Genomic DNA, 10,787 nt, shown 5'->3' with positions numbered 1-10,787 from the left:
AAAAAGGTAAAAACTAGAACTTACTAATTAAAGTTCTGAACACCAAGTTGAGCGTAGAGCGCGAGAGAGTACCACAAAGTAAACCCAATTTACGTGCTTTTATGAAAAAGGTCAAGTGAGCGCTTCAGGAAGCACAGATCATATTATTTTACTTTAAATATGACGGTCATCCATACTAATATTATAAATGGGAAAGTGTGTGTGTCTGTTTGTTTGTTCGTCTTTCAAGGCAAAACGGAGCGATGAATTAACGTAATTTTGACATTGACATAGGCTACTTCTTGTCTCTTTATATCCCCCCACTTCCCTAAAATGGGAGGTGGGAATTTGTGTGGAGCATTCCGCAATCTTTGAATTTACGCGAGCGAAGCCGCGGGCAAAAGCTAGTAAACATATAATTAGGGTAGGTAGGGTATATGCTGTACCACGGAAAACTATATTTAGATAGAAGATCTATTTGTATTTGTACAAAGGCCGAGCGTATCACATTTTCTACTGACGTTTTTAAATTTTTATTAATAGGAAATATGTGTTTTCTTTGATTTTCACCTACCAAAATTGACGCGCGAAAACTTCTAGTAGGAACGGACTACCTAGTACCGTGTCTAAGTAGGTCGCAGCGGTCTTTGGTGTCAATATTTTTAGATGGGCAATTCAAGCAGTAATTACGGATTCTCGCTGTTAGGTGACAATTAGGCCCACTATCGGCACGGCATGGCATGGCACGACTGCCAGGGTATACCTCAGCAGTCCTCGGTGTCTTAAAGCATACTAAGTAATGACATCAAAGATTGCACAAATTCAGAATATTTAATAGAAAATTAAAGGATTATTTTACTAATACGCCATACTACTCAATTAATGAATATTTTGCTAATGATCTTAACTAATCTTTATTGACTTTTTTGTAATTATTTAGTTGTAACATGACATTATATGTAACAATTTCAATATTTTAATGGACACCTTCATGATCTTGTACATCAGTATAGAATAAGTAATCCTAGCATGTAAGTACTTAGAGTATGATTTGTAACTATATTTTGCATGTATTTATACTTGTAATGGCAAGTATAAATCATCTGAAATCTGAAATGCCTCGGAATCATAAGGCATACTTAAGGACGCCTCGGTATATCTCGGCATATCTCGGTCGAACCCAACTTTACAATTAGCAGGGGGAAATTAGCTAAAATTACGGCATAATTAATGGAAGGTTTTTTTAAATTGAAATATGTACATTATAGACCGAAGTTATTTTTCATCAACCCTCCCCACTCCTCCCTCCTCTGCGTCACCCCTCTAACCTCCCTTAAAGTGCCGAAAATGCGGGTTTTCTCGATTTCTGACAAAACTGTTGAAGATACAGAAAAAGCGCGTAGTAACGAAGTAATCCTTAATAAATTTACTACAAATCATTCATTAACACTTTGGTTCTAGCACTTATAGTTTACGCGTGATCCGTCACGAAAGTTGGTCCTTTGCTGCAATCTTCTTTAGTGAATGTTAAGTTTTCGCCCAAAATGCATACGAAATCGTCGAAATTTGTTTGATATAACTAAAATATTGTAACTCATGACTAAAATAAAATTAAGGGGGAAAAAATCACTACCATGGGTGGAATTTCCAATATGTCTTGGAATTCCAGTAACTATTTAAGACGTAATATTTTCACGGTAGTAGTCGCTAGGAGTACCATTGATCTATATAGTGTATCTGTCGCAGTAAGATAGATAAAACCGTTATATAGTTATAACCCTAGGAATATAATTATACGTCGTAACATAGTTAAACGAAAGCGATTAATTGCTATCTTACTAGGAATATAACTATAATACGTTACTAGTTTAGTCATATAGTCATATGACTGGATTCAGTCTAGTGAAATGATTGTAGGCAGGAGTGCGACGGTGTGGCAGAGGTATATTTATAACCCTAGGGATATAATTATATGCAGTAACATAGCTAAAAAAAAGCGATTCATAACCATCTTACTAGGAATATAATTATAATACGGTAGGTACTTGTTTAGTTATATAATTATATCACTGGATTAAACTTAATCTAGGGATATAATTATAATACGTTTCTAAGTGGAACTGGAACCGGAAGTCCCGGTTCTTTATAGTTCTATACCAAAAAAAAATCAAAAGGAACCCTTATGTCGCGACTCTGTCCATCCGTCTGTGTGTTTAGAGAGAATAAGCACATTGAATTGGAAATAATTAACAAATTGTTTAGGGCAAAAACAATTCTTCACTGTGGTTTGTTTGTTTAACGCATATAATTATATCCCTAGGGTTATAACTATACCTCCGCCGCACCGCCACACTCCTGTCTACAATCATTTCACTAAACTGAATCCAGTCATATAACTATTTGACTAAACTAGTAACGTATTATAGTTATATTCCTAGTAAGATAGTTAAACGAAAGCGATTTATTGCTATGTTACCACATATAATTATATCCCTAGGGTAATAACTATATAACGGCTTTATCTATCTTACTGCGACATATCTATGACTGGGGATGAGCTTTTGGTAGCTGTTGGTAGAGCCCTGGAGTATCAATCCAGTAGCCGTGAGTTCAAGTCCCACCCATGGTAGTGATTTTTCCCCCTGAAATTCATTTTCAGTTTATAATATTTTAGTAATATCAAACAGATTTCGTAAGCAATTTGGGAGAAAACTTAACATTCACTAAAGAAAATTGCAGTAAAGGACCAACTTTCGTGATGGATCACGCGAAACCTATAAGTGCTAGAACCAAAGTGTCAATGAACGATTTGTAGTAAATTTATCAAGGATTACTTTTTTTTTACACGCTTTTTCTGTATCTACAACGGTTTTGTCAGAAATCGCGAAAAACCGCATTTTCGGCTATTTAAGGGGGGGAAGAGGGGTGACGCAGAGCGGGGAGGGATGGGGAGGGTTGATGAAAAATAACTTCGGCCTGTAATGTACATATCCCAATCAAAAAAAATCTTCCATTAATTATGCCAACATTTTCATACATAACTTTCCAGAAGCAACGGACTAAATAGGTATACTTGTAGGTAGGTATTCTGTCAATGGAAGTGATTATTATAATTATAACCAAAGACATATGTAACTTCGTATAGACGGATAAAGTGTAAGAAAAAAACGTACCTCGAAGCCCTAAAGAAAAAGGTACGGTGGCCTAAATAGCGTTACACCTTTGGGGAACAATATGGGCCAAATTGTCAAAACTGAGGTTCAAAAGTTTTAAGCTCGAGTTGAGAGATGGCAGTCTATGCACTGTGATTACACATTTTACTTTGACAGTAACTCTCTATAAAACTCGATCCTCTTTGTTATAAATATTACAAGTAGGTATATGAAATATAATGTGCCTGTCGAGTTACTTACTCTTTAAAGTTCTTTACGATTTTTAAAACAGAATTACTGCTGCATACATTTCATCTTCTGGCAAGCCCAAGTGCCCAATTTTATTGAAAAATTAAAATATAATTTTTATTTTTCAATTTTTGTTTAGCTTTTCCTGCCTGCCTGCATTATTATTGGTGTTCTTACAACTTGATGAGGCTCCCAGAGTGGTATAAAAAAGTACCTACCTATATAAATTAATTGAAATTAAATAAACATTTGAGACTGCAGATAATAGTTTATTGAGCAGTTTAGTTTTACATGTGTATATGTATATAGGTAATTTGTTTTGATAGACGTTCCAAATAAACATATTATGTAAATTTATCAATAGCAATTGTATTTAGGTACATATATCTACATGTAGATAAATACATAATTATAATCGATTTAACAATATTATAGACAACGATAGATTACTTAAACAACTTGTACTAGCGATCCAAATAAACAACTAAATTATCACATTGTCTGTTATTACAATAGTTCAGAATTTATTTTATTTATTTATTTATTTATTGTATTATTAGTTACAGTATAGGACTTATAATTAAAACATATCCCTGCAAAACTGCATCTACAGTTTGTCTGCAGGTATGAGTCTCTATTTAGCAGATATGTAGATTAAACTACTTATGTATGTACTTATAATTTAAACAATATTAATTACATATTTAAACACTTAAATGACATTTACACGTTTGTAACTGTCATTTAAGTGTTTGCAAGAGGTACAGTTTTAATGCGTTTTTAAATTTTTTCTTATTTGGCTCATGCCTAATATTCTCGGGCAGACTATTTAAAAAGTACGGAATTCTTTTCTTTAAAGTTCTGTCACCAAAATAGTTACTAACCCGAGGGATACTCTATTATTTACGGGTTACAGCAGTATTTTGCACAATAGACACAGTCGACGAGTAATTTTCTTCCGTAAGTGTAATTTATGTCATTGAGGTAATACAGTACAGTTAGTCAAAGTATGTCAAGATGCTCATACTGCTCATTTACTGCTAGCACATCTGCAGGGCAGTCCATCGGTGGGCTCATAACGCCGACCACAGATTTGTCTACCGTGACAGTCTTGTCTACGTGTCTACCGTGTACATTGACCGTGCAGGGCCGTTTGCACCATTGTTCGTACAATCAGTTAAATATTTCTGGACGTTCCTTGACTATAATGGCGTCGGGAGGGCAGTACATGAGTAGGTTGCTGATTGTACAGGGTTGATTGCAGCATTCATCGACCAATTGCCGGCGCACGCGCCGCCGCGAGCGCTTCAGCCGCGAGCGCTTCATGTGCTCATGGAGTTCTTCTGGGACTAGCTTATCTGTAAATAAAAATAAATTCATTTAAAAAACATTTCTCTGTACAGGTACATTACGCGTACTAAGTTAAGATGACCATGAAGAACTAGAATCACGTTTAAATAAATTGTAATAACATGTAAATTGATAAAACCTTTTTCACCATAATTAATTTTTTACTTTAAATAAGTATATTATTTAAGTGAATATTTAAATGGATAATAGCTTGCCCATTCTAAAACGTAGTCAATTTAAAAACTGCTTTGTAAAAATATATCTAGACAGTCACGTTATATGTATATTACTCAACACAAAGAGAAAGATGAGCTGATACCGCAATACTTTAAATCACAATATTCACAATGCCAATCCAGCATTCTGCGGTAAAAAGACAGCGTTGAATCGAGCTCTCCTTTCTATAGTTTGCACTCAGCGACCTTTTTCTGTCCCGCAAACTTTGCCGATTGTGCAACCGTTGAAACCCTTCTGAGAACCACCCTAGCCTGACCTCTACATCTGTATAGGATTTAATTTAACACGTCAATGATGCGTAAATTGGTTTTCAGTACAGATGGTCGTTTTTTTACGCACTAGTTCGAGAAGTGGTTCATTATATGCCAGGTCGAAACTTCGGAGGCTCATCTGTACTGAAAAACGTCGTACGATACACGTTGCAAAAAGGAAATTCGTAACTCGTGTCGACTTAAAACACTCCCTTCGGTCTTGTTTTAATTTATCGCCACTCGTTTCGAACTTCCTTTTTTACGCACTTGTATCGTAATGTATTATTTCAGTACAGATGGTGTTTTTTTACGCACTAGTGCGAGAAGTGGTTCATTATATGCCAGGTCGAAGCTTCGGTGGCTCACCTGTACTGAAAAACGTCGTACGATACACGTGCGACAAGGAAATTCGGAACTCGATTTAAAACACTGCCTTCGGTCGTGTTTTAATTTATCGCCACTTTTAACTTCCATTTTTCCGCACTTGTATCGTAATGTACTATTTCCGAAAGAGAGTAACGTCATTCAAGTATTCCGTTACTAATAGGCTTGACGGGAATACTGACTGTGATTCCTTTTTAACCGCCGCCCTTAAATCTCAAGAAAGGTGGTTCTCAATTCGTCTGTATTTTTTTTATGTTTGTTCCACGATATCTCCGCCGTTACTGGACCGATTTTAATTTTTTTATTATTATTGAATGTATGTGCATACAGATTGGTCCCATTTTTATCAGAACCCAATTCTGATGATGGGATATCCTGGAGAAATCGAGGGAACTCCTCAAACCTGAAAGGCATACATATGGTGATTTTTGTGTTTTTAAAGGAACAGTATGCATTTACGTCCGGAACAGTGACATTTGGTGCAGTGGAACTGCGGATGATGGTCAGAACGGAACTCCTCAAATCTGAACGATACACTTATAGTGACTTTGGTATTTTTATAAGAACAACATGCACTTACGTGCAGAACAGTGACATTTGGTGCAGTGGAACTTTTGATGATGATCAGAACGGAACTCCTCAAATCTGAACGGCACACTTATAGTGACTTTCGTATTTTTATAGGAACAGCATGCATTTAAGTTCAGAACAGTCACGTTAATTTGTTAGGAGATTCGTTCTCTTTGTTTAGTAACAAAGAGAACAAATCTCCTCAATATGTCAGCATAATTGCTTAAGTACATATTGAGTTTTCAAAATTTGTCAAGCTCGATTTCTCATAATCGGATATCGGATTCATGAGGAATTGAGGAAACTCTTCAAATCTTAACGGTAAACGTATACCTATTCATTTGTGTTTCCATCAAATAATCAAAGATTTATATTAAAAGCAGTTTCACCAGAACCCCAAAAGCGGCGGTTTTTTTTTTAATTATTTTGTTTTTTGTCGAGCACCCGATATTTCGAATTTCGGCGCAGTTTATCCCGTCAACGCAACAGGACTGCGTCAAAATATCGACTTCGTCAAAAAAAAAAACAAAAAGCTAATCATGGTCAATATCTATACATCAGGTAAAACTAACAGTGAATCATTTAAAACCTTTTTTTTAGTTTCGTACATAACGTTTGATATGAAACGCAGATAATCCTTAATTTCCATATTTGGTTAAGTAAGGATATAGAATTGTCAAAGTTGGGTTAGGATATTATAATATACCGTGCCTCAGGCCCAGGTACCTATACGTGTGAGTAGAATAAGAAAGTTTTGCAAGGTCCGGGCAACCTTCGAAAACAAATTGGGATTACCTGCTAGAGTTATGATAGGGGAGTCTTAAAATTTTAGAACAAAACGGGACTTAATCGCGTAAACACTTACATTTATATTTGGCCCGACGTTTCGAACATCACATTATGTTCGTGGTCACGGGTAGACTGGCGAGGAATTGCATCAACATCTATAGTAAGTGTTTACGCGATTAAGTCCCGTTTTGTTCTAAAATTGGGAGTCTTAAAGTTGTCTCATACGTGCGTCCAAGTTTACTACACAATACACATACATATAAAATAGGTATTCCTGCTTCAATATTCCCCCGTGTTCCATTTTAAGGAATTTTGGGATAGTTTAGGTCATACGCAGCAAATAGATTCATGTTTCTAATGAGTTCGAATGATTAACCAGGTAAGTAGATGTAGATACGTCCTTGTTTGGCCAGACGGCTTACCGCGTACATTGACCGCGTAAAACAAAATGTAATATATTTACCACTCTTGCATATTCTAGTAATAGGGCGACAGGTAGAATATACGATTTTCGTCTCTAGAAAAATATTACACGTTACAGCAAAAATGCAAACAAATTCCACTCAGCACGGGAAGCATGGTCGCGCGATAGACGATAAAATAGCAGGCCGTCCCTATCGCACTATTTGTAAGTGCAGGTCTTCACATTTATAAATAGAATGTCAGCAACGTAACAACAAGGATATTCCCAGGCCACAAAAAGTGAGGTTTGGAAAGTGAGAGTTTTGTTGAATGACCGTACCTACCTACTGACAAAAAACACATTAGGTATAACACATACCATATTAAGGTGGAAGCAATAAAACTAGGTAAAGTGTGAATAGCATGCTATCGTCAGGGCAAAGTACTTGAACAGTGGGATCCTCCGGGCAGAGCAGTTCAAAGAGCCACTTTTAAACTTCATCATTAGACATCTACATAATATCGATCTTGCTACGGGTTAGAGGCGAATAGGCAGAATGAATGGTATTAAGTACATTCTTATCTTAGAAACGGACCGTTGGATTATCCGAGATCAAAGTGGATGACATAGTTTAGCTGTAGCTATTTCTCTCACAGGATATTAATTATGAATAATACAATACAATACAACATGTTTTTAATGATTAAATTAATATTAATTAACTATGCCTTGTGTTATAATTATAAACGTTAAACTTTCGTAAGACATATTTTAAATACATATATATGGATGTATTCACGTTAATATATCGCGTTAATATATGTAATTCTAATTTAATCTGTGAATTTTATGATTTATCATTTTATGCTATAGTATAGTTAATTTTTGAAATTGCAGTTAATTATGTATTTTTTAACGGTGATTTATTTATTTTCATTGTACCTACTGTTTGGACCTTATGTTTTCTGCAATAAACGGATTTATTATTATGTGGCCCATCGTTAGGTTATTCTATTTTCGAATATTGGAAAGGTACGGAATTCGTGTTTTACTAACTTCTACAATCAAAAATTCGTAAAAAAATCTATTGAAGGAACACTAGATAGGTAATATAAAATTGTGTAAAACTTACCTATATAGAGCGTTCCAAAACTACGGGCCATGAAGGGCAAGTAGCTTAAATGTGGTAGATAAAGCTTTTGGTTGAAAGAAGACTTTACGTTATTTTTAAAAGTTTTTAATTGTGCATTCAAAGTTCTTCTCAAAATTACTTGCTTTCCTTCATGCCCCATAGTCTTGGGACGCCCTGTATAACTAATATCAAGATCCAGGCAGGAAAATACGGATTACCTACGAATAGAAGGATACTTCATCGATATGAAATACATACTGAAATAAAAAGGACCATTCAAACTTTCCGTAGTGAATTTGGAGTCATAATGAACAACTTTTATCATGCGACAAATTCTGAAATCACAAAAAAAATTTGGCTGTTCCATACATTTGGACTGCCTTTGACTTATAGAAAAGCCAATGTTTTTTTTTTTTCACGCTTTCAATATTGGTCTCATTATAAAAGTTGTTCATTATGACCTCAAAAGTCACTATGCAAAGTTTGAACGTTGCTTTTCATTTCACCGTGTATTTTCCGTTTATTTGTATTTTCCTTACCTATCATTAACGACGACCGTGTATCTCTCTTGACGATTTTGTACATGTTGTTGCATAAGTTCGCGATCATCTGCGACAGGCGCTTACTGCACTTGTTGATCGAGTCCGACAGCTTGTACGCTTCCTGCGCCTCATCCTGCGCTAGCGCCATTAGACTATTCCCTAATAATACCATGATGATTAACAACTGAAACAAAATAAAACAATATATTAGACATAGATACATTTATGACTTAAAAATTTACACAAAAAATGTTTATGACTTAATTTTTTTTAACGCAAAAAGAAAAAGTTTGCCGCTTGGTAGAAAAACTCTAGTGTTTCAAGGAAACCCCTAGTTACAAAACATTTTTAGATATCCACTGAAGAACATTAAAAAACATTTTTATTCTAAGATAGAAACTTATATAGTGTAACAATAAAAACACCTACATATTGAGACGAATTCATTTTTGGTTGTTTCTGGTTGCACCGGCACTGCACGGTCGCTCGGGCTAACTAACAACTGTTCAATGGATCAAGCATCTCCACGCGGGCCTAAAAATAGTCCCCGAAGGTCCATAGTACGGAGTTACTTAAAACTTGTTTACATCGATAACGTTTACAAAACAACAATTATAATTATGTTTGATAACACTGTCTAAACGTCTTCTGATTTATCGCTGTTGCTGAGTGGCTAGACTCGGAGAGAATCGAGAGAAACGCCTGTCATCTAATAATAATGTTATTTATCAGTAGCTATTTTTGTCTTTTACATTTCTCGCTTGTTAAGACCTTGTATTAATAAACTGAGCTCTTATCTACTACATATTAAGTATCATTAGAATGATAATTAAGTATTAGTTCCGCATACTTAAATAAGTACCTATTGTTCTAGAAAATATTTACGTAACGTCGATTACCTACGGGTAAATCTGTCTGCGGAAAATTCCGTAGCTACACGAACATACTTTTGTAATACCTAACGTCTTTCGTCAAATTTCTGTGACACCTAATTTCAATTTCGAACCTAAAAGCATTTGCTGATTTGTATATATAAAGGCAAAAATCCTGTCTATTATATTACCGCATCAATCATCCAAAACAAAGCTTGATACCAAAATGTTGAAATTCCTAAAAAAAATGCAGATAAACCTTCGTCAGAATAGATGTGTTCGTATGGAGAGCATGTACAATCTTTATCTGAATAACGTGTAATTGAATCAATTAATTCTTGCCTTCTTTAATAAAGAGACTTCTTCTTCGTAACTTGATTAATATTTCGGCCACCCAAGGAGATTATGCGACTGTTTTCGCGAATCCCTACAAGATTTAAATTATAAGTCAGTACAAGTGAACGCAGGACTTGGGAAATGGAGCAAGCTTGAGTAGGGCATCAAAACATGCATTGTAGGCACTCATTACATTTTGAATCTTCTTGCTGAAACGGTAAGGTTTATTTGTCAACAAAGGTATCTCAGATATCATCAACCACATATGATTGCCCCCCTGTAGTAACTCGCTGTCGACAGGGCTATATTATTCACAACCAATTCTTCTCGATCGCTTATCTTCAAGCGCGCCAGTTTACCCGAGATCTCCGATAACACAAAATAGTTATGTATCCCGATATCAATATATACAGACCGAGTGTAAGGTTACAGCGAGAAGAAAAGAACTGTGAAACCAGTACTCGTGCACTGCACATAGCAACAGCGTCTATCTAAGGTCAAGTGGCCGGAAGGCGACGAATAACGGCCGAGTACTATAGGT

The 10,787-nt window shown here is 35.5% G+C and overlaps 1 protein-coding gene across 1 annotated transcript; it reads right to left on the bottom strand.

Annotated features, from left to right (window-relative positions):
• Positions 1–3,628: 3,628 nt before the first annotated feature.
• On the bottom strand, positions 3,629–9,580 carry LOC125224792 (bombyxin A-2 homolog). Its single transcript, XM_048128248.1, has 3 exons — positions 9,468–9,580; positions 9,036–9,222; positions 3,629–4,738 (listed from the first exon to the last, which is right to left on the bottom strand). The coding sequence occupies exons 1-3, from the start codon at positions 9,483–9,485 to the stop codon at positions 4,554–4,556; spliced, it is 390 nt and encodes a 129-aa protein (XP_047984205.1). The 5' UTR covers positions 9,486–9,580; the 3' UTR covers positions 3,629–4,553.
• Between the last annotated feature and the right edge of the window lie 1,207 nt (positions 9,581–10,787).

The sequence above is a fragment of the Leguminivora glycinivorella genome, chromosome 3 (genome assembly GCF_023078275.1).
Source record: "Leguminivora glycinivorella isolate SPB_JAAS2020 chromosome 3, LegGlyc_1.1, whole genome shotgun sequence".
Classification (NCBI taxonomy): domain Eukaryota; kingdom Metazoa; phylum Arthropoda; class Insecta; order Lepidoptera; family Tortricidae; genus Leguminivora; species Leguminivora glycinivorella.
Note: the sequence above shows the minus strand (reverse complement) of the source record. Positions and strands in the feature narration are given on the sequence as shown.

Excerpts from the sequence above, each read along its gene's own strand:
- LOC125224792 (XM_048128248.1), bottom strand. Across the intron at positions 4,739-9,035 it reads ACGGTCGTCGTTAATGATAG|ATAAGCTAGTCCCAGAAGAA; the intron begins GTAAGGAAAATA and ends TTTTATTTACAG.